Source organism: Agrilus planipennis, unplaced genomic scaffold (genome assembly GCF_000699045.2).
Source record: "Agrilus planipennis isolate EAB-ADULT unplaced genomic scaffold, Apla_2.0 scaffold58, whole genome shotgun sequence".
NCBI lineage: Eukaryota > Metazoa > Arthropoda > Insecta > Coleoptera > Buprestidae > Agrilus > Agrilus planipennis.
The window spans coordinates 812,602-836,617 of record NW_020438916.1 but is presented as its reverse complement, the minus strand read 5'-3'; the positions used below and the strand labels follow the sequence as shown (position 1 = coordinate 836,617).

The window sequence follows — 24,016 nt, the reverse complement described above, 5'->3', positions numbered from 1 at the left end:
CGTTTTCGAAGCCGTGATGTGGAAGTTATACTAAAATATTAATAAACGATCTTACACGAACACTATAAAGTTTATTTTTATTAAATAAACAAACGCCCGAGAATTTGCGGATAATAGTAGACAAACTAATATCTAAATCATATCGACACTATTATGACTGTGATCTTAGACAGCCTACTTCACCCTTTGTATATCTATTATCTATGACCTAGTTCATAGAACTTAGAAATTACATTCAAATACGGCATACGGCCATAAATATAAATATAACCCTCAACTGTAGTAAAGAAATCTCATGCACTAATGTTAAACTAAAGTGAAAAATTTTTTTGCTGTAAAGAAGTGTTTTCTGCAAATTAAAATATATATATATTGTTAATTGTATATGTTATGGAGTTAAATTTAGAAAAGTTCGAGCAAGGAGCCGAAGCAATTCTTTATAAAGGTATTTACTTAGGAAAAGAAGTAATTGCAAAAGAGCGATTTGTAAAAAAATATAGACATTCGGAACTCGACAAACATTTGACACGAGAACGTATTAAAGCAGAATGTAGAGCAATTGTAAAATGTAAAACTGCTGGTATATTTACCCCAACAATTTATCTTGCTGATATGACCAGAAGGATAATTATTATGGAATATTTTGTGTATAGTACATCTGTGAAAGATTTTTTGTTAAATGTAAAACCAGACACTGACCTAGAGCCATTATCTAAGAATATTGGTTTGATTGTGGCTAAAATGCATTCCAATAATATTGTTCATGGAGATCTTACAACATCAAATATTCTTTTAGTCAATAAAAATAACAGGAAGGAGTTTACTAATTTTAGTGATTTAAAAGTTGCTTTGATTGACTTTGGTTTATCTCATACAGAAGCAAGTGCAGAAGATAAAGGAGTAGATTTGTACGTACTTGAAAGGGCCCTTCTCAGTATGCATCATAACAGTGATATAGTGTTTTCTGTCATATTTAAAGCATATAAAGACTTCTACAGAAAAGGACATCAAGAAGTTGTACAGAAATATGAAGAAATTAGGGCTAGGGGACGCAAAAGAACGATGGTTGGGTAATTAACTATTAGTTAAATTGTATTTGCATTACCTATATTTGATGTATTAAATTTTCTATGAAGATTGATATTTTATTATGCTTGAGAAGCAGTTCATACTTTAACAGAGGGAAATAAATAGTTGTTTTTAAAACGTGATCATGTTTACATTTTTTATTGAAGGCGTCAAATAGTTTAAGCCATAGATATATATTAGTAAACGTCGATTTGTCAGTGCATTCCATAGATCTGTTCTCTATGTGTATAGTGTAATTCTTAAGTAGATTCAAGAAGTTTTCATGTAGATATTTACTACAGTAGAATCATCGATCACACGCTCATCTATCCTAAAGACCTAACTATTTTTTATTACGATTACTAGATCACTAGTAATCTATAATTATGATCTACGATACTTAAGAAATGAAAATGTCAGTATGACATCATGGACAAAACAAATCTCTGTAATAAGACAAGGGTTACTATATTGGTGCATATGGAAAACTATTTATTAATTTCTATCTATGATTTCTATAAAATGTCATAATAACATCTATGACTACAATTAACTAGAATAATACATATTTTTAAGTTTAGTGTGGTTAGGTATATAAAAGAATTTAAAGTTTCATTTTCAACAAAACTTAAATATTGTTACATATGTCAAACTCTCAAAACTTATTTATTCAAAATAATTCAAATGTAATCATAATGGAAAATATTTTTCATATTGCAGATTGTTGTCGTGCATGTCTCCGAATAGAGTGCTCACTAACGCCTACAACGACGTTAGATAACGATTCTGTAAAGTTTTGCGACAAATTACACGCTTGTGTTTCTGAAGTTGTAAGTGTATTTATTTAATTTTGTAGTGTTGGATGTAGTAGTTAAATTACATTTCTTCTTAATAACCTTGAAAAATTGAAAAAAATTTAATAACAGAAGTAATTTATTAAATATTTGCTTTTGTAGGCCTGGATGAAAGAAGGACTGCCCTCTCTTATTTGTTCAACTTGCATAGAAAGATTGCGTGCAGCCTATGATTTTCGAAATGTTTGTTTACAATCAGATCAGACCTTACAGAAGTATGTAAGTCATTTGCAACATGATTTTAAGGAACCCATGCAAAATAACCAACAACCTTTAACAGTGTCAAAATTTGATCTCTCATTGCTATCACAAAATCAAGAAAATTTGCCCTGTATAGTTGAGGAGCCGCAGAATGCAGAGTATTTACATTTAAAACATTTTTTGGATAATGACGAGGACTTATCTAAATCAGATAATTTAGCTGATGCTACAACATCTAGAAGTAGCAGCCCAGAAGCAGTTAGAGTAGTCAGTAGTTTCTTGCATGAACCTCAACAGTTGCCAGAACAACAGCCACAGCAGTTACTTCATCAAACATTTCATCATCAGCAACATCAACATGCTCACCAGAGTCAGCAAACACATTTGTCACTTGAAGAACAGCAGCCACAGCATCCTCAAATTCATCTTACTCAACAGCCAATTCATAATCAATCTGATCAACAACAAATACAGCCAGCAAACCAACAACAGCAATTTGATAATGTTCTGCAACATCCACATATTTTGCACAACCAATCAATTGGTCAAATAAATCAAGACTCTGAGGTAAATGTAAACCAGGTAGATTTATTGCTTATGCATTATGATGAAATTTACACTTTTTATTAATTAATGATGAAAATATGAACTGTTGAATTACACATGCTTTAGGCAGCTCAACATTTGTTTCTGTTTTTAATTCTTTCAATAATGTGTACATTTTTGATATTTGACTTTATATTTTTTTCTAGACTAGAGATCAAGCTAAACATGAGTCAAAGGCACCAAAGCAAGTTATAATGCGTACGATGGGAATCCAGGTACGTCCTCTGACACCATCATCCTTACAAGCAGACGGAAAGAACATGAAAATGTTTACTTGTACAATTTGTGGGAAAAGTTATAGGAAAAATGCAAATTTGAGGGTCCACACGCGAATTCATACGGGGGAAAAACCGTTTGAATGCAAATACTGTGATAAACGTTTTTACCATTCTTCCCATCTCAGAGAGCACATTCGAAGGCACACAGGAGAGAAGCCATTTCAGTGTGCAATTTGCAATAAACGATTTACTATAAGAGGTGAGGTTTTTGAGACATTTGCTTTGGATAATATTTTCTATACTTTCTAAAACCCGATTTATGTGAATGATTTTTTTCAGGTGAACTGACAATGCATATGAAGTCTCACACGGGGGAGAAGCCGTATGCATGTACATGTTGTAATAGGCGATGTCTTACTGCAGCTGATCTTAAGCTACACATGCGCATTCATACAGGCGAGAAGCCATTTATGTGCAACACGTGTGGACGACATTTTGCTAGCACATACATTCTTAATGCTCACATTAAAACGCATACAGGCGAGCGGCCCTACAGTTGTCTCATTTGCAATAAAACATTCACGCAGTCTTCTCATCTGCAAGTTCACATGCGGAAACACACAGGTAACTGTTTTATTTTTGTTTTGCTTTTCGAGAAAAGGTTAGAAGTCAGGGATGACAAATTTTCAGGAATAGTAGGTGAATACGGATTTTTTGCACGTTTCCCTTATTAAAAATAAATAAAATTAACAATAAAAAATAATTATTATAGGTCTTAGACAAACTAGTTGTTGAAAGTATTGCCAGAAACAATAATTAGATTTTTTTTGTTTAGTATGAACTTATTAAATTAAAATAAGAAGTTGCATTACAAGAAAACTAGATCATCCCACATTCTAAACTGTTTGCAAACAGCAATCTAAGTTTTCATCTGCCTGCTTTTACTCCTGTTTCTGTGTTAAATATGTCTCTAACTAGCTCTTGATGTCTCAATGGGTTCCCTACGTTCCGATCTTATTTCTTACATCCATTGTATTTTTTTTCCTTAGAACATCACATTTCAAGCGCTTCTAAAGTTTTATTTTTTCGTCGTGCCTACCGTTCGCGAGCTCAGAAGTGATTTCTTTTTGTTAAAAGGAGTTCGACCCAGTTCTATTATTTGTTTTTGTTTCTACCAATTCTTCTTTTTGACTTATCTGAAGTCTCAGATACCGAAAATTTTAATAGTGTAAAGTATAGTATATTAAATAACCGCCCTTTATATATTCCATATAAATAAACGTAATTGATAAAATAAATAAGTATAAAAACAAATATGACTGCTTTCCTCTCATTATAATCCATTAATAAGCGTATTGTGTTTAAATTTTGTCAACGGTAAATGCCATTTCATGGGAATTTATTGGATTTTTTTGTTTCAGGTGAGAAGGTAAGTTGTAAAGTTTGTGACGCAAAATTTTCTTATTCGTCGCAACTGACGATTCACATGCGTGAACATACGGGTAAGCAGCCTTATAAGTGTACTTTGTGCGATAAAAATTGTAAATATGCGTCAGAATACGAGACGCATATGCGCAAACACACCGGTGAGAAATTTAGTTGCAATATTTGCGACAAGAAATTTATGACTGCATCGTACCTGCAGGAACACAATAGGACGCATACAGGTCAAAATCTGAGCACGTGTGGTATCTGTGATAGGTAAGTCCTAATAATCAATACTAAAAAGAAATAAATTAATAGGTCATGCGTTTGAAATAGAATAAGGAAAATAATACGTTTTTTAGAATGTTTCTTATGTTACTTTGGGATAAAAAAAATTGGAGAGTAAATAGGGAGTCTTACATTTTTGTATTACTTATTAATATAATAAAAAATAGTGGGATGATCCTACTATCTGTTGTAACTAAAATTCCATTAAAAAAAAAAGGAGGGGGTGCCAGTAACTGTAAAGAACATATTATGTGTAGCCAATAAACGTTATTTCACTGCATAAGTAATAAGAGTGATTCCTAAATATATTTTAGACAGTTTACAAGACCGACGTACCTGGAAAAGCACATGCGTACTCATACTGGTGAAAGACCATATGCGTGCGTTACGTGTGGTAAAAAGTTCACGCAGTCCTCATCTCTTAAAGTTCATATTCGGATTCATACCGGGGAAAAACCTTTCCAATGTCAGATTTGCGATCGACGGTTTACAACGTCTTCTGACCTGTCCTCGCACAGTAAAAAACATGACAAAAAGTACATTAGTTTGTAGACATTCCCCATCGGTTAAGGATGTATGGTACATATTTTTAAAACACCGATAAGTGGATGAAAATTTCCTGTTATTCTTTATACAACTCTTTTATTTCCGTATCTTGCTCCTACACTTTTTAAGCATTTTTGTCATTTTTCCCCGTTTAACGTTAATAATTTTAACAAGAAAATTTATCCAATTTTTTATTTTTGATTGTTTAATAAAATTAAATGTTTAAATTATTCAGCAGTGTCTAATGTAGAAGTTTGTATTGTTCCTAAAAAACACAAAAAAGTTTCTACTATTCAGTATGCATATGAAGTTATGAAGATTAAGATTTTTTACTAATTTGCCATACAACCTTAAGCGACACTACAGCTTTATTAATTAAATGTAGGTGGAGCTCTGTTTGAATTTTTGTAGTTAATTTTTTAGTTTAAAGAGCTTTAATAATGTCGATAGTCGCATAAAAATATTTATTGAGCTGCTTTAGATAGGTATAAAAATATTTTTACACTTTGAGAAAAATAATTGTTGTAGTCAGCAATGATTCTACAACGTGCGATTGTGAAAACTGACTGACAATNAATATTTCAACAAAAAGAATAAATTTACTGAATTAAAGGCAATATAAAAAAGTTTATTTCCTAATTCTTCACTTAAGGAGAACAAAAAGATCAGTGTTATAAATTCAGAATTGTTTAGAATAAAGGACTCTAAAATGATATTACATAGTCAATGTTTTTGTGATTTTAACATTTAAATTTTTTGTGAAGTGACCAAATAAAAATATAAAAGTAACTTTAAAAGGAAAACAAGACTGACATTTTTATTTAACAAATCTAGAAAATATATACCTGTGTTTATATGATTGAAAAGATAATTAAATTGCCGATTTTGAAAGGTAAAAATGACTGCCGTTTAATTGTTATTTGTTCAGTAAAATACAACTTTTAGAATTTCATTATATTCGTAAATGATGATGATAATAGATGTTTGTTGTATTGATAAATTGCTAACATGAAAATAACTATTTCTGTAAAACCTCTTTATATTTTTTACTTTGTTTATTCTCGTTTTGCAACAAAAAATATGTTGCCGTGTCGTGTATGTAGAATAAAAGTAAGGTAGTGGCACTTGGAAAATATGTAATTGTCATATTAAATACACTATTCCGAAAGGAAGTCGTTTATGTAGATAATTTTAATAAATAAATGTAAACTCTTTGGTTATTTTTCCTTCAGCAAATCCTTAACGTATTACCTTCTAATTATAACATTTTTGTCCTCGATGAGCAACTAATAAAATACCAAATTAAGGACCATTATGATTATGCACCATATAGGTACTTTTTTTTAATTATTAAAATTTAAAAAAAAAATGTTTGATTAAGGGAGTACGATATTAATATTATTTTTGAACATGAGTTCGTATCAGAATAACCAGTAATGCTCAATTTAACAAAAAAAAACAAAAGAATCAATACAACCGGATAATTTATTGATGAGAATAAAATATCTGATTTTATGACAGCAAGTTCAGTAAAATCTCCTAAAAACAATCAACAAACATCATGTTTTTTTACGCAAGGTACTTTGTAACTATTTACTCTTATCGTAACTTGATTTTTTTGATTCACATGCTTTGATACACGTTACAAATTTTTCTTGGCTTGAGAGCATTTTATTGTTAGGATGGTTATCGCTTATCAGTCTTTCTTCATCCTAATTAATGACTATTTCCATTAAGAATGTTCGATGATTTTGCACATTTGGCTCGTGAAATACATCTCTATACAATATACATACAGGCTGTTTCAGGAGGAACAGCAAATATTATGGGAACGTGTACTAGTGATCATTCTGAGTAAAAAGTTCAGATAAACTTGAGCCTGGAAACGCGTTCGTTTCAGAGATGCATGGTTTTAAATGTTAGACAAAAAATTAATATTTTTACATAATGTAGTTTTTTCCAGGGTGGCGGTCAAATAATTATACAACTATATGTTTTTTGTAACGTTTCGGCTATTAATTATATTTATGTAATAATTTTTTTTTCAGTCTGAAGATGGTTAAATAAACCGAAACGTTACAAAAACTATAGTTGTGTAATTATTTGACCGCTACCTTGGAAAAAACTACATAATTTAATAGTAACGGTCAGTAATCTAACTTAAATATTTTTATTCATCCTCCAGTATAATATTCTGACAGCACGAAAAGTACTTTTGGTGGGCATTATTATAACAACATGGTTTACGAGAAATTCCTAATATTCTTTCGTAACACAAATGAGATATCAAACCAAGAAAGACTCTAGAAAGACAAGGTTGTTTTAAAGATGCATATCTACCAATTTTGAAATCGTTTTTAGAAAAATTTGCTACTGTATATATATGTTGAGATAGTTATATTAAGAAAAATATTGCAGATTTAATTTATTTATTTGAAAATTAATAATTTTTATAGTATTTTATTTATTTCATAAGAAGTTATACAGCTTTTAAATTGATTCAAATTGTACTTCATTTAATGGAATTCATTGATAAATATGTTTTTGATTATCCACCAATATCACATATCTAAAAGTACATTTTTCTTATAGCCTTGAAACGAGATTCATATTTTCTGCACATTACAATAAATTGGTACACCCAAGAGTAATTATTACTCGCGGAAATGCATATTAAATATTTTTTTATATACCATAAATAAAATGATTAATAAACTAATATCAATTACTCTAAATAAATTTATCTTTAAAATCAACAACAGTCGCTTGAGTCTAACAGTCTTCTTAGAAATTTTTTGTTTTTTAAAAATTGCAATAATTGAATAATACATAGTTAAACTTCCTCAATTTGAATTTCCTAATAAATGCAATGTTTGAGGTATATTAAATTAGAGATAACGAAAATTTTGCTGTACCATCAAACTATTCGTTTCTACTTATATAGTCTATAAATTCCTTATTTCTAGACTCAAATAACAAAGAAACCTAAACAAATTTTAAAAAACTACATACCAATATTTACGTAAGCATGGGGGAGGGGGGAAAGCTTTGCTTACTTTTGCCGACAAGGGGAGAGGGCTTTAAAAATTACTAAAATTCTGCTTATTTAATACTTAAATGGTCTAAAACCGTCGAGTCAAGAAGTCTGAAATTTTGCACAACTCATCATCAACATCATCCACTATAAAATGAGTTTTCAAAATATCACCTTTAAAGGTATGATAAACATTTTCATATTTTTCCTACGAAATGTTGATTATGTTAAAAAGAATACAAAATAATGTTTACAATAAAATCAGTTATTTTTTTTATAATTCGGTAAAATTCTTTAAAATTATGATTTGGAAACTTAAAAAAAAATCATATATTCTAAAAACAGTAAATTTACCAAATAATAGGGCGTGTGGTAATTTTTCANATAAGCTTATATAAAATGAAACAAAAATATTAAAACATTTTCTTACCTCGTATCCCAATTTTCTCAAGAATAGTCTCAATAATGGCGGCTCATCGCCAAAAAACTTAGTTAATTTCTTTACTCTGGTTGGATTGGTGAGGTTTGGCAAATCTTTTGAATTGCTGCCTCCTCTTGGTGTCGATTGCGATCGTATATTGAGCATGTTAGTTTGTGCTCTGAGAGTCGCGATTTCACCCCGAATATTCTCCATCTCCTGGATCATGAGATGCTGTGTTCGCATTTCGGACGAAAGATGCGCCACAGATCTGGCCAGAGTAACAACATGGGATTCCAGACGTTGGAATCTTTTATTGATACCTAAAAAAAATATAAAATAATACTGCAGTTGTTCTTATACTGTTAAGATTTATCATTTAGCATTTTAATAATACCACTAATAAATAAGAGAATTTTTTGTTTGGGAAGTCTTATCCACATATAAGTAACGATAATTACTATTTTAATTAGGCATACTATTATTTGTTTGGATTCACTCTAAAGAGGCTAAATTGTAACAACATTTAGGCCTACTGATCCTATTACAATATTGGCCGTCTTTGTGTTATAATATAAATGATAAAAATAAAAAGTTTTCTGTATTTCACGCACAAATCTTCTCTTTCTATAACGTTTGTATTTATTTTTCTCATTTCATACCTCGTATATCTTTGACTTTTCTACGATCCTCATGTATTCTTCTTTTATCTCTGATGGGACGACTACTAACGGAACTGGAAGGAAGAGATGACATACTTCCGTATCTTCGTTTACTAAAGCGAGGATCGGATGGTTGGTATCGTCCCATTTGTCTTTTGACACCAAGAAGCTTTAAAACCTTAAAAAATGTGTAATCATGTAACTTTAGTTCCTCATATCCAAAAAGGTAATCAGAAAAAATGTTCATATTGTATGTAATATTTTGCTTAATCAGTGAATTTTGTATATATTTTCGTGTGCCTGCAGGAGATTTTATTCTACTAACTCACCTCAGAATACATGGACTCTAAACCTTCCAGCTGTTTTCGAATGGCTCTTGCATCTGTCGTACTAATATCTCCTTCAGAGTCAGTTTGATTGTCTAACATCGATTCTAGATCCAGAGAACGAGTTTCTGATGTACAGAGTGATGAGTTTATTTATCCTTTTTTTTTAATGATAATTTCTACTAATTTATAGTTTTATTAGATTGCAAGTGTTGAACCAGCTATAACAATTTTACTACATTTCAATGATTTCAGCTGTTTAACAAGGAAGAGGTTAATTTTTATAACCCCCCTCCCTGTAATTTCATTTCTTTAAAATGAATATAGAGAATACCTAACTTTTTAGTAGCAATTTTAAATTAAACTTGTTGTATATTATATTCAGTATGTAAGGTTAAAAAGTATTTGTAAAAAAGAGACCGATGTTATCCTCTCAGCTCTTTTTAATATTAAAAATATTCTTTCTAATAGAATAGGAAAACAGTGGGTGTTATGGAAGTCAGTAATGAAAAGAATATGATGATGATGATGGTGTCAGCTTATTTTTCAAGAAACCTTTAATTTGCTGTGGCAAAAAAATATATCAAATTCTTTATTTGAATATACGCAGTATGACAAAATAACAATTTAGAGTAACTAAACTATTACTGATTATGTATACAAAAAATCTGGCAGGTAAATAGTTACTTTACAGTCTTTGTTTACCTACATACATAGAAATATAACTACGAAATATTTATCATTGTTATAGTTACATTAAATTAATTTAATACTACAAACACAATCGTCGATGAAATAAGTACCTAAGAAAATAAAGCGTTGAGTTTTCTTTGGCTTATTGGCAATTTTATATGCTATCAACAATCGATGTTTGAACGTATTATTCTTTATAGATATCATAGAAAGTCTGTTAAATTGAATATCATTTTTCTATACTCTAAAAATGTTGCTTATTGAGTTTGTTGGAAAAGTAGAAAAAAGAAAGGCCAGAAAAATTGATTTAATTAATGGATACTGTGAGGCGTACGTTGGTTATAGATAAATACAAAAAGAAAATGTTTAAACGTTAAAAAAACTTGAAACCTAAATAAATAGAGAATAGGAAAAGTTATAGGAAAAATGCAAATTTGAGGGTCCACACGCGAATTCATACGGGGGAAAAACCGTTTGAATGCAAATACTGTGATAAACGTTTTTACCATTCTTCCCATCTCAGAGAGCACATTCGAAGGCACACAGGAGAGAAGCCATTTCAGTGTGCAATTTGCAATAAACGATTTACTATAAGAGGTGAGGTTTTTGAGACATTTGCTTTGGATAATATTTTCTATACTTTNTACATATATAATAATAAATAATAGCTGCTTAAAAACTAAATATCCGAGAATGAAATATGAGCCGCCATTTTGAAAATGTAAGATGTATGTATGTACAAGAAATGTGAAGAACTACCAGAAGTTACCTATACGATAGCTAAGGTGTTTTCTTTGCAAACGGAAATTTGGGCTTCCTGAAGAATTCTCAGTCTTGGTCCCAGAGGTACGCCCATTTTTTGTAGACGTTCTTCACTAAGGTACGGCAGTTCTACCATACCTACCCTTTCATTTTCAAAAACGTTTGCATATTTCTAAAATTAATTACAAAAAACGTATTGTAGAAAAATTAAGAAAATATCACAAATTGACGACTTTGAATGATCATAAGCTTATATAAAATGAAACAAAAATATTAAAACATTTTCTTACCTCGTATCCCAATTTTCTCAAGAATAGTCTCAATAATGGCGGCTCATCGCCAAAAAACTTAGTTAATTTCTTTACTCTGGTTGGATTGGTGAGGTTTGGCAAATCTTTTGAATTGCTGCCTCCTCTTGGTGTCGATTGCGATCGTATATTGAGCATGTTAGTTTGTGCTCTGAGAGTCGCGATTTCACCCCGAATATTCTCCATCTCCTGGATCATGAGATGCTGTGTTCGCATTTCGGACGAAAGATGCGCCACAGATCTGGCCAGAGTAACAACATGGGATTCCAGACGTTGGAATCTTTTATTGATACCTAAAAAAAATATAAAATAATACTGCAGTTGTTCTTATACTGTTAAGATTTATCATTTAGCATTTTAATAATACCACTAATAAATAAGAGAATTTTTTGTTTGGGAAGTCTTATCCACATATAAGTAACGATAATTACTATTTTAATTAGGCATACTATTATTTGTTTGGATTCACTCTAAAGAGGCTAAATTGTAACAACATTTAGGCCTACTGATCCTATTACAATATTGGCCGTCTTTGTGTTATAATATAAATGATAAAAATAAAAAGTTTTCTGTATTTCACGCACAAATCTTCTCTTTCTATAACGTTTGTATTTATTTTTCTCATTTCATACCTCGTATATCTTTGACTTTTCTACGATCCTCATGTATTCTTCTTTTATCTCTGATGGGACGACTACTAACGGAACTGGAAGGAAGAGATGACATACTTCCGTATCTTCGTTTACTAAAGCGAGGATCGGATGGTTGGTATCGTCCCATTTGTCTTTTGACACCAAGAAGCTTTAAAACCTTAAAAAATGTGTAATCATGTAACTTTAGTTCCTCATATCCAAAAAGGTAATCAGAAAAAATGTTCATATTGTATGTAATATTTTGCTTAATCAGTGAATTTTGTATATATTTTCGTGTGCCTGCAGGAGATTTTATTCTACTAACTCACCTCAGAATACATGGACTCTAAACCTTCCAGCTGTTTTCGAATGGCTCTTGCATCTGTCGTACTAATATCTCCTTCAGAGTCAGTTTGATTGTCTAACATCGATTCTAGATCCAGAGAACGAGTTGTGGTCGACGTCATATCGGCATTGTCCAATCCAAAAACTGAATAAACCGATATTTATAATTTAAATAAAAGATTTGACCGGCAATGTTATTCGAAAAGCACTTGTCATGATGTTAATGAATTTTAAAACGACGCCTACAGAAGAGAAATTACAAAAATGTGTATGATTATGTTAAGTAGAATTAGTTATTAATACATAACAGTTTTTTAGCTAGATTTCCGCTGATGCTTTCAAATAAGAGATGTAAAATAGTTGTGTAGGAGAGAATGTAATAAATAGTATGAAGGGGCCATTTCGATGTCAAAAAACCCACTGGTTTTTGATCATATTTCAGATCCAATTACACAAAATGGATCAAAATAATGCTCCCTTTAATGGAGACTGAAGTTAGTTCACTTATTTACGAAAACTCTATTTCAATCATTTGAAAAAGTGCAACAATTGCAGCAAAGAAGTGAATCTACCTACATAACGACTTATGACCAAGAACTAAAGCCAGTCAGTAAACTATAAGCGTTTATGTCATCAAAACATTCGATAAAATGAAAAAAATCAAGCCAAAAGTTCAACAATTGACATCTACATATTTTGGAAAACGATCAATTTTATTTATTCTGTCAATCACTGTATGTGTAAATATTTGGTAACAACTTACCTTGTTTTCCTTTCATGTAATTAATATGTTCTGGTTTTTTCGTTGTCCTATGTTTCTGAACATTATTTCCTTGCCACCTAGTTTGATTTCCTGGAGTAGTTGTTTTGGTCATTTTATTGTACATTTCGACACTATATTCCGGTTTACTTCCATATGGCAAACTTGAATAAATAATCAAAAATACATAGCATAATGTTGTTTGTTGGGGACAGAAAATAATTACGGAATATTGCTTTTCAATTTTCATTTTTTTATGCTAATAGTAACTAATTAGTAGCCTCTTAGAATTATATTTAGAAGAGTTCCAGCGTTTTAATTAAACTTTGTTGTACTATTTTGCATACATTTGATTTTTTAACAAGAGATTTGCAATATCCCTATCACGGTAGAAAGTTCCCGAACAGATAATTGATTTTTGAAACTCAACTAACCTGTGATGCTTTTTATATTTTGCGGAATTTCTGGGAGTTAAGCTGGGAGAAGATTGTTCGCCGGGCGATAGAGGCGGTAAGGGGGGCGACATCGAAGACATACTCTCGCTAAGCGTGGAATTAGCTATGAACACATTTCCATGCAGCGAAAGCTCGTGCAGCTTTGGTTCTAATATTGTACGGAGCTCATTTTCCACTACATCCACCCATTCCGAATCATCCCCTGAGGATGTTGAAATGAAGAATTAAATTTATTATAATACTTCGCTACTTAGAGACAAGAGAAATGCATTATGTTGCTGTTTAAATCCTTCGAATGAAATAAAATAGGTACCAATAAGAATAAATACCTGCATGTTTTTAATTTACACCATAAAAGTTTCACCTGCTTCTTGTTTTCGTAGTATGGGTAGTTACCCTCTTAAATAATGAACAAATAATTCATATGTATTATATAATTTGCCACATTTTGGTTTTAATGGTTGTTGCTTAGGTAGAACAACAGTTAAGAGTTCATATGTAAGTACGTAACTGATATCAAATATAAAAAAATGCTATTTTGAAAAAAATCAGTAGAATTTCCTTTATAAAAATTTGTAAAACAATAAATAAATAAATTTTTGTTGCGGTTTTTTAATTAAGAAAAGTAAAATTAAATAGGTTGTCTTACTTGAATTGTAGGAATCCTTGATGCCAGACGAAGATTCGTTGCACGTTTCGACCCTGTTGGGTCTTCTACCACTGCTATACGCCGCACTGCCTCTTCCCGAATCAACATTCGAAGAAGCTTGTCCAGATTTATCGTAATCCGAACTGGCAGCAGATTCCGCGTTTGTCTTTTTGCACTTATCATCTTTATCACTGAAATTTTTATCACTTTTCGAGGCAACATTATAAACGCCTTCTATTTTGCCAATTTCTCCTTCCAGCCGTTTCCTGGGAGCGCCAAGCAGTACTTCACACATCTTTGACGACTCATCCCTTTCTTTCTTCTGAATAATATTTCCATCTTGGGCGTCATTTGAATCATGCAAAATACTTTTTTTCACAGAAGGTTCTTCAACTTGACGCGACGAACCGGGTGGTAGTGGAAGGTTCGACTCAGCTATGTTTCCGTGGGAACCGTGACGAACCGGAAGTTGGCAGGTTGGGTTTCGAGTCCGTTCCACGTGCTCGGTCTTGGTATCATCCTCACAAGCCAGCTGGGGTTGAGAAGCAGCACGTCTTGCTTCAAACGTCCGCTGACGTAGATTATCACGTTCGATCTGCTGAGCGCTTCGTTTCTCCATTGGAGTTCGGATTGCCGTGTCCACACACCTGAGAATTTGCAAATATTACTTTTATAATTAGACCTAGGTTAATGAAGACAACACAATTGTTTACCATTTCAAAGAAAGAAAGAATATTCTTAAAAAATTACAAAAAAGGTGAATATTCAGATTCTTGTTTTTAGTACCGATAGAAAACTGCGAATATTTAGTGGATTTAAAACTTGAAATCCTTACTTGTTTCAATCCAAAATTTTATATTTTTCTAAGGAATTCTCTTGAAAATACTGAAATTTAATTTTCGATAAGATAGAGATTTAGTCAATTTCGTAAACAAGTAATGACAATTAATCCGGGGTGTCAGCATTGACTATTAGGAAATAGAATTAACTTATTACAAGAATGAATATTTTATATTTTGAAAAGCTACTATAAAACCGTCATTAGGAAAACGTTAAGGCCATTCAAAAGTAAAATTCGAAATTATTAGGTACATTTCGATGACTTGAGATTCGCGATAAATAAATTAAGCTTTAAGTATGTTGTAAAACAAATTGTGAAGTATTGGAATTAAATTATATCTACTTGCCTTTCGTTTATCACTTCGACTTGTTCACCGTATTGGGCGTTATGTATCATGACATAATGTTGATCACTGGACTGCGTTATTCCATATCGTGTTGCTGGTCTTTGGCTTGTAACAATATATGAACTCGGTGTGTACAACTGGTCTTGGATTTCCTGAGATTGTTGCTGTTGTTGCTGCTGTTGTTGTTGCTGCTGCTGTTGGTGCGAGTAATATTGGTGCTGCGAAACCTGTAAGGGAAAACGTATTGTTACGGTTCTGCAATTAACCGGTCATAAAAAATAATCAACGTGAGTTGAAATTGCTAAAAGATATCCGCCTACCATCAATCTACTCCTTGACATTAAAATGCATTTTTTTTAAATTCCTTAACTAATGATTCAGAAAGTTACAATGGAATAATTAATTCACTGTAGTATTAGAGTATAAGCAGCTGAATGATAAGAGGTATAAAAGTTGATTACATAATAAAAAACATAAGAATAAGTGATTAGAAAAAATACAGTTCAATATGGGTATGATTAGGGGTATAAAGCTCATACTTATTATTTTTTAATTTTTTTGGGGTAAGAACTATATTGAGACAACAAAGACTATATTTGACATTGGGGAAACCCATATGTACAGTTGCTGTGACCTATCGACATAATTGTTTTTAAAAAAATCAACTACTTACTGGATAAGCTTCATGGATAAAATAACTTGATAAGCAATACTTATAAACTTATCAAATTGTAAAATTTTATTGCAAACATTTTCACATTATCCTGACTTTAAAAAGGAAATCATAAATAACTGTGTAACTGGATGGTATTTCATCGAACAACTGAAATGTCCATAATTTTTTATAAACTACTAGCTGAGCCGGTCACGCGTTGCTGTGGCTAACGTTTTTGTCATATTACATTGTTGGAAACTATTTAAGGAGGACGGTAGGAGAACATCAGACATGGGCACCACCATGCTTTTTTACATAGATGCTATTTGTAAAAAAAAATGGCGACCTTCATGACTGATTTTCTACCGTTACCCCTTATTACAATGAAATTATTATTTACGAACGAAGATGGAAACGTTAAAGCTGGTATAAAAATTTACTGGTTTGGGATTAGAAGGGGACAAAATAAATTTAACCCATACTTTAGCCTCAGCAACATCTGGTGGTTATGCTATTAAAATTGTAGCTTATATGAAACGTTTGGAAGTTTGACATAGCGCCATCTATTGAATATTGCGATCATAAATTGAGATGTAAGCTATCCTATCTTTTATATAAATTAAGATAAGGACATAACGACTTAAAGAGAGCATATTGCATTTATCTCATTAAAAACATCAGTACTACAAACCTGACTTTGTGGCACTGCTTGTCTGGATTGTTGTTGGTGTTGCGTCATGATATGCTGATGGACCATTTGTTGATTGTAAGAATGTGGAATGCTCATTCCATCACCCCTCGATCTTCCATACATCGGTTGATCACCGGTGACCTTTTGAACCTGCTGTTGCCTTTCTTCGGTGTACTCTGAATTTTCCTGATTTCTGCATTTGCTTCTGGTATCATCCACTACAGAAGCATTATTTAAACCACTTTCTTGTTCATTCCTTTCGTCATTATCTTTGCCACTTTTAAATTTGCTCGATATCAAATCTTTAATTGTGTTGTATGTTTTTGTAACCGTTTTGTTATTGGACTTGTTTCCCGTTTCTTTTTGCAAATTATTTTTGCCGGGATCGTTAAGTCCGGCCACGGTTGTGCTTTCTTCCGACGGCCGAGAAACGGGAACTGGTCTCGAGATATCTCCTTGCCACTGGGCTCTTGAAAGTGCACCGGTACTTTGCAAATGATGACTATAATAGTCTTGGTGATACGACGCTCTGTACATGCTGCCGGCATCGCATACTTGCTGGATATTATTCTGAGATTGTTGCTGATGAGAGTACAACGAATGAGTCTGGAACAAAACAAAAAATAATGCTCTGAGCAAAGATACTCTGAATTAAAAATGTAGCATCGTGCTACAGATGGCGTTTACTGCGCCATTTGTAGTATTTTCTAATACTCTGAATTGTTTAATAGAAAAGTTAGTTCAGCAGATCGGAAAAGTGAGACAGAAATGTAAAATAAAAACGAGATCGCATGTTAAGTTTGTTAGAGTACCTACATCACTTTCAAATGCTTCTCTATTGAGTTTTAAAAATAGTGAATACTGTAATTGCTGTTCGTTAGTCTCGCTAAAACTCGAGAACGGATGGACCGATTTGGCTAATTTTGGTCTTGAATTATTTGTGGAAGTCCAAAGAAGGTTTAAAAGGTGAATAAATATGAAAGTTGTTAACTACCTTTCAGATTATTTTTATGTAGATTGATAAATCTTAAGTCTTGTCACAAATTAAATTTCTGAACGCAACCATAATATTTGACATTTGTCAACTAAGTTTATTTTATACAAAAATTTAGGTCTTTTATATATCGATTGGGGCAGTACGAAGTCTGCCGGGACAGCTAGTCTTAAATAAAATGTATATTATTAACCAGGTATTNGTCACAAATTAAATTTCTGAACAATGTTTTAAACAAAAGTTTAGGTCTTTTATTTATCGATTGAGGCAGTACGAAGTCTGCCAGGTTAGCTAGTGTTTAATATTTAATATATAAAGGATCATTATTTTCAATATCAAAACTTATTTTTGTGTAATTAAATAATAGAGATATAGAGATAAAAGAGTAAAGCGCAACTGGCAGTTATAGAACTTGAGCAGCAATGTAGAGAAGCAAAATTTAGGGAGTCAGACGAGGATGCTCACTGTCACCGATACCTTATAAGATGTAATAAATATCGTTAAAGACAGGACAAATTTAGGGATAGATATACAGGGACAAAAGGTCAGCCTGCTTAAATATGCAGATGATATAGCAGCATTAGCATCCATATAGCAAGCAGTTGCTGATAGCCTTAAATAATAGAAGTATTATTGATAAAAGACTATAGTATGAAAATAAATAAAAGTAAAACAAAAATACTGGTATGGAAGGGAAGAAAAAGTAGGGAAGGAGTAATATAGAGATAGGAAACGAAAAATTAAAAGAAGTAGCTGATTTGGAATTCAGATAACTCAGGATGGAAGGAGCAGTGAACAGAGGATAGCGCACGGTAGAGTCGTCTTTAACAAAAAGAAGTCACTTCTATGCTCGCAAATGGTTAATTTAGATTGTTAAACGTGGACGGTGGGCGCTGCGGAAAAGAAAAGGTTAGACGCGTTTGAAATGTGGTGTTTAAAGTAAATCATGAGGATACCGTGGATAGAGAAGGTTGGAAATGAGGAGGAAGTCAATAAAAATATAGGCGAAGTAGGTTGGTAGGACACCTTCTCAGGCATGAAGGTCTAGTCAAAAACATATTAGAGCCAGAAACAGGAGTTAGGCGGGATAGAGGTAGATCTAGATTAGATTACTGTTCGTAAATAGTTAAGGATGTAGGTTGTTCTGGTTTTGGGCAAATGCAAAGAATACATCAGAATAGGCTCAAAGACTGGAGGTGCGTGACCAACCAGTCTTAGGATTGACGACCTTATGATGATGACGGTTAAATAATAAATATTTAGTCTTGTATCATTATCTAATATTTTATCAATACCAGTATCACATGTGGTTGAATTCGATTGACTGTGTTACTTTATTTTTTCAAATTAAGAAGTGGTATTCCGTTGGTTGGTTGGGAATTAAACTAGGGTTGTTCGCTTGGTAGGCGAGAATTCTACAACTGAGTCACCTTTGCTTCTTGTAAAGTTCATCTTTCTTAAAATTTTTTTGAAGTGAAACTTCTTTACGCACGGTAGAGTAAGTTCGTTTCATGCGAGTTGCTGTGTAACGAAATTATGCAACGTATTTCCCCCGCTGTCTGTCCCTATTTATGCTTAGATCTTTAAAACTACGCAACGGATTTTAATGCGGGTTTTTTAATAGATAGAGTAATTCAAGAGGAAGGTTTATATGTATAATACATGCATAATATAATAGAGAAACACTGATAATTTTAAAGGTTTGTAATATGATGTAAATAAACACATTTTTTGCGCTTACATTACAAACGCTGGCTGAACCCTGCGAGATGGATCAAAATTATATACTACAGTATTGTACACCTTGAAAAGGTCTACAAAAAAGTCCGGGATGGTATATGTCTATCTCTTAGGGATAACCGACAATAACCATTTTTTATCCTTTACTTTTTACGAGAAAAAAGGGCTTATTTACGAAGCGATTTTAAAAAATACAGCATTAATCCTTATCCAATTAAGTACTTTTAAATACATTGTGCATTTAATATAGATCAATATGGCTCTTTACAGCATGTAATTTAGATGAACATTTTCGAAGATAATATTACAGACTTAAAATGCAGGGACATAGCGGTTGGGGCGGTACCGGCCGGTTTGTATTGTCTAATGTTTCACTTCAAAGTTTCACTTCATTAGCGTGTTGTATAATTAGACGTTCTATTTTTTTTTACTGGTAATAATTATAAATTAATTTTAATTAAATTTAACCAGTAACACATACGCATGCACATTACGCTTTTGATACATATCTGTGACATAGTATATCTTTCGAATGATGAAATTTTCATTTTTCGCCATTATAATCAATAGTAAAAAATGTAGCAGAAGTTTCAATGTTAGAAATGTAACGATTCGGCTTTTTGTACCTAATATTCGATCGAAGGGAATAGTTATCGAGACTTGATAATTCCTCTTTATTCGTGCACTCGAGATCTTGTAGGGAGATTCCCCCGTTGATGTTGTTGCGTATCGCTTCGCCGAAGATAAGTGTCAGACTTATTGTCTCTTATTCTTTGAGAAATTGTGGATTTTAATAACATTATTGAAAACCCTAATAAGTATTCGGTCTTATTAAATACATAAATTAATTAAAAAAAAAATCGAAAGAGTTGAAGAATTATGCTGGGCTATGGAAGTCTATTGAGAAAGGAGAGATAGGACCACACATTCTGAGACATAAGGGTTTTGTTAGAGACATATTAGAAGTAGGAGAAGTACTTAAGAAGGGCAGAAATAGATCTAAACTTTTTGTAAATGGTTAGGTTTAATTTTAGGGAAATGCGAAGATTGGCTCAAGGTAGGAAAGAGTGGCGGTGCGTATCCTGAGACAGTTTTTGGATTGACGACTGTGTGATGATGAATATTTTATAAAAACTTTTCGGTACATCATCTTCGAGGGGTTGGTTTACAGCCCGCTGGATTATTAGGGAGTTCGCCTGCGGGTGAGGGTGTTACTGATTTCTTTTTCATGTAATTTGACTTGGGCTAGGAAGAAACGTCATGACGCCCTTGCTCATCTCTAGCAAATACGTAGAAAAGGAGAAGTAATAATTCAAAAAAAATTATTGGGTATTCTTCTGAAGGATTTCTTCTTTTTAGTAGTTAAGGTATGGTTTGATATGTTAAAAGTTGATTTATGATATGCACTTTCCATGCTATTAATAAAAGTTTATTTGAAAGTCTCGTAGGTATATATAGATAATTAGCGGAAGACAATGTCTACAAAAACTTCTACCAAGAACAGTAGGTACCTTTAAATTTCTTGTGAAAGACAGAACACAGACCGACATTCGTATTGAAAACCACATTGCATTCATTCGTGAACAGCTTTCATTGACGACAGGTGTTAACGATTTCCAAAAATACAAGCGGTTATTAAGCGTATTGAATAATAATAACCTCTCGACACGTTTATACTCGTAATGTTAACATTATAAATGTTGTTGGCACATTCTCTTTTATTAATATACATGCTTGTAGGATTTATACTATCCAGAACATGGTAAACACGAAATATTCGACGTTGTCTTTTTAGAAATGAAAAGCAAAAAAAAACGATATTTCAAACAATTTGAGGAAGGTTATTAGGCTTCGAGAGGTTTGCGTAGATTGTTTATCAATGAGGAAGTTTGCAATTATATTGGAGGCAAAAACGTTTGATTATAGTAACAACATCGACATTTTGCCCATTAGTATAAGTCCTATCTAAGGTAAGTAATTTGCAAGCTACCTAAGAAAGGCCTTATACCAAAATGGAAAATGTTGGTGTTGTTGCTATAATAAAGTTGTGTTTGACAACTATTGTGGCTTTGATTTCTACAATAAAAATAAATTATTTTTTCCAGATTACTGACTAATTACCGGTAAATTTAGAATTTAGAAATTCGAGAAAGGTGTTTGGAGCACGGCACCGTACGGATGCGAAACACAGACGGTGGGCGCGGCGGAACGGAAAAGAGAAGCGTTCGAAATGTGGTGTTACAGGCGAATGATGAGGAAACCGTGGATAGAAAAAGTTATAAATGAAGAGGTATTAGAAAGTAGGTTGGTAGGACACCTTAAAGGGCATGAAGTTCTAGTCAGAGACATATTAGAGACAGAAACAGGAGACTAGATTAGATTACTGTTCGCAAATAGTTAAGGATATGGGTTGTTCTGGTTTTGGGGAAATGCGTTGATTAGCTCAGGTTTGGAAAGAATGGAAGTGCGTGGCCAACCAGTCTTAGGACTGACGACCTTATGATGATGATCATGACAATTTCCACGTAGATTAGACAAGGATCGGGACAGTTATTTTTAAAATTTGCAGAGCTCTTTCGACAACTCGAAAATGAGTCTTATTTATAGTTAGATATGATTATAAATCCTTGGNTATTAGCAGGCGAGAACTGATAAATATTTACAAGAATGACACGTCATCTGATAAATTTCATTACCTAGTAAAGAAAGTTTCAGAAATTTTACGTATTAATGAGTTAGACACTACATAAAAAAAAAAGCGAAATGGAAAGCTGTTTCTAGGACTCAAACTGAATTTGAACGCAAACAAAAGATTGTAGCGAAAGATGCAAAAGAAGGAAAACGGAAACATTAAAAAAAGAAACCGAAACTAATATGTTATTATATGCAGCTCAAATGAAATGTAGAGCAGAAGGAAGGATGATCGACAGGGGTAAAATGTTAAAAAATCTGGTAGATACTAGAGAGAAAACGTTAAAATGAGCTATTCCAAGTGCAAACGCATCGGAAAATAAAATTGGCGAGGATAAAGCATTATCAATGCTCATTAGCGCAAATTTGTCAAAATTTCAATACAATACTATAAGAAGTATAGCCAGTGAAGAAGGTCATAATATATATCCTAATTACGAAACTGTAACTAGAAGTCCCAGAAAGTTTGCTTTCAACTAAATTATACTTATTAGACACATATTTATCTTTAAAATATTTTGGCCAACTTTCTGGTAAATTTCGCCAGTGTGTGACGTCTCAATTTTGCTCTAATTTATCACCTTTAATAATAAACAGGTAAAATACTGACTGAAATTGGTAAAACAACATAAATTGTGTAATTCACTCACGTCCTATAAAATTTTACACTCTAGGTAGCGTTGCAGTGTACATTTGATTCACATTCGATTATTTCATTGTCCCTCTTGAGCAATAAACTTCTCACGAGTCATACATAAATATTTATTCGTCGACGATATCTAACCGTTTCACTCGAAATTTTGTAATTAGTGTGTTGTTCTACATCGCTTGTTGCATTTCTGTTCGTTTCAAACGTAATTATAAAGCAGCTCCCTATAGCGAGAAGGAGGAAAAGAAAATCAGGAAGCTAATATGGAAACAGATGTACTTTCTAGATAGTAACAAATTAACGTATACACACGTAACCGCACTTTTTGTTGATGTGGTTATTTGCATTTCCATGCCGAAGCATCCATTGTTGGGAAAAGATATCCATTCAAATTCGGATCGGTTAAACGGAGAACTGTAATTGCCTTTGAATGGTAACTTAATGTGTTTGTTGTTTTAATATTAAGATCGAAGACGCGATAGAGAAGAACTAACGGTGTCGGTTACGTATTAGGTGGAAATAACAGTTAGAAGATTTCAAGAAGTCATACACTTATCGCAAATAATTTTGAAATATATCTCAATGTGAGAGAAATAGCTATGAGAATACAATGATTGTTTGAAAATTGCTTTGCATATTCTTCACGCGCTGACGAAAGAACATGGGCGTGAAGTTAATACCGAATTAACTCATTTTTAAATGGGAACGGACCAACACATGGAGTGAACACTGGTAGATAACGATGCAGAATAAATTAGAAAATTTAAATTATCAAACAATGATCATGTTGTGTTTACAGTGTTACTAGTATCAGAAGATGAGATAAGTATATTAAAAGTCATCAAGAATCATAACTAAATGTATGTATATGTTGCCCGAAATGTACGAAATCTGTCATTATATACAATTCCTAGGAAATGTATATAATTCCTAAAATCGCCTGAAACTGTCTGAAATAAATTATAGTAGACACATTTTCTAGGAAATCTATTGGGATCCGTCAAATGGGAGGAGCCTAAAAACATGGCGCCGATTAGGGAAAATTTATCGTAGTTCCTATAGTGTACCGTGCAATTTCCAAGTTTTTAAATTACGATAAAATGATAAGTATTGACACAATATGTGATTGGGCTGACACAAAGCCTCGGAAAGGAAATTT

At 32.4% G+C, this 24,016-nt stretch overlaps 3 protein-coding genes across 7 annotated transcripts in view; 2 read left to right on the top strand and 1 right to left on the bottom strand.

Moving 5' to 3' along the window:
• Positions 1-113: 113 nt before the first annotated feature.
• LOC108739194 (EKC/KEOPS complex subunit TP53RK) lies at positions 114-1,211 on the top strand. Its single transcript, XM_018472975.1, has 2 exons — positions 114-445; positions 878-1,211. Exons 1-2 carry the CDS (start codon positions 391-393, stop codon positions 1,072-1,074), a joined length of 252 nt encoding a protein of 83 aa, XP_018328477.1. The 5' UTR covers positions 114-390; the 3' UTR covers positions 1,075-1,211.
• Positions 1,212-1,605: 394 nt separating this feature from the next.
• LOC108739193 (zinc finger protein 883) lies at positions 1,606-5,770 on the top strand. Of its 2 annotated transcripts, none has more exons than XM_018472973.2 (6): positions 1,606-1,898; positions 2,025-2,705; positions 2,876-3,206; positions 3,287-3,571; positions 4,369-4,648; positions 4,975-5,770. In XM_018472973.2, exons 1-6 carry the CDS (start codon positions 1,713-1,715, stop codon positions 5,210-5,212), a joined length of 2,001 nt encoding a protein of 666 aa, XP_018328475.1. In that variant the 5' UTR covers positions 1,606-1,712; the 3' UTR covers positions 5,213-5,770. The 2 variants fall into 2 exon arrangements, with proteins under 2 accessions (XP_018328475.1, XP_018328476.1); XM_018472974.2 differs by having other exon boundaries at positions 1,607-1,898; positions 2,025-2,690.
• A 5,219-nt stretch (positions 5,771-10,989) lies between these two features.
• Positions 10,990-24,016, bottom strand: part of LOC108739195 (homeobox protein 13-like) — a 293,972-nt gene continuing 280,945 nt past the window's right edge. For 2 of the 4 annotated variants that reach the window (XM_025973660.1, XM_025973659.1), the window contains exons 2-10: positions 16,784-17,389; positions 15,438-15,664; positions 14,251-14,897; positions 13,581-13,803; positions 13,150-13,310; positions 12,371-12,531; positions 12,042-12,219; positions 11,392-11,702; positions 10,990-11,273 (exon numbers count right to left, since the gene is read on the bottom strand). In XM_025973660.1, coding sequence (XP_025829445.1) covers positions 11,109-11,273; positions 11,392-11,702; positions 12,042-12,219; positions 12,371-12,531; positions 13,150-13,310; positions 13,581-13,803; positions 14,251-14,897; positions 15,438-15,664; positions 16,784-17,389 — 2,679 coding nt within the window. In that variant the 3' untranslated portion in view covers positions 10,990-11,108. The remainder of the gene's footprint in view (positions 11,274-11,391; positions 11,703-12,041; positions 12,220-12,370; positions 12,532-13,149; positions 13,311-13,580; positions 13,804-14,250; positions 14,898-15,437; positions 15,665-16,783; positions 17,390-24,016) is intronic. The other 2 variants (XM_025973658.1, XM_018472978.2) reach the window with 2 other exon arrangements.

Coding starts and splice junctions, on each gene's coding strand:
- LOC108739193 (XM_018472973.2), top strand. CDS start 1,713: ATGTCAAACTCTCAAAACTTATTTATTCAAAATAATTCAAATGTAATC. Junction 3,207..3,286: donor TAAACGATTTACTATAAGAG/GTGAGGTTTTTG, acceptor GATTTTTTTCAG/GTGAACTGACAATGCATATG. Junction 3,572..4,368: donor TCACATGCGGAAACACACAG/GTAACTGTTTTA, acceptor TTTTTGTTTCAG/GTGAGAAGGTAAGTTGTAAA.
- LOC108739194 (XM_018472975.1), top strand. CDS start 391: ATGGAGTTAAATTTAGAAAAGTTCGAGCAAGGAGCCGAAGCAATTCTT. Junction 446..877: donor CGAAGCAATTCTTTATAAAG/GTATTTACTTAG, acceptor TATCTCATACAG/AAGCAAGTGCAGAAGATAAA.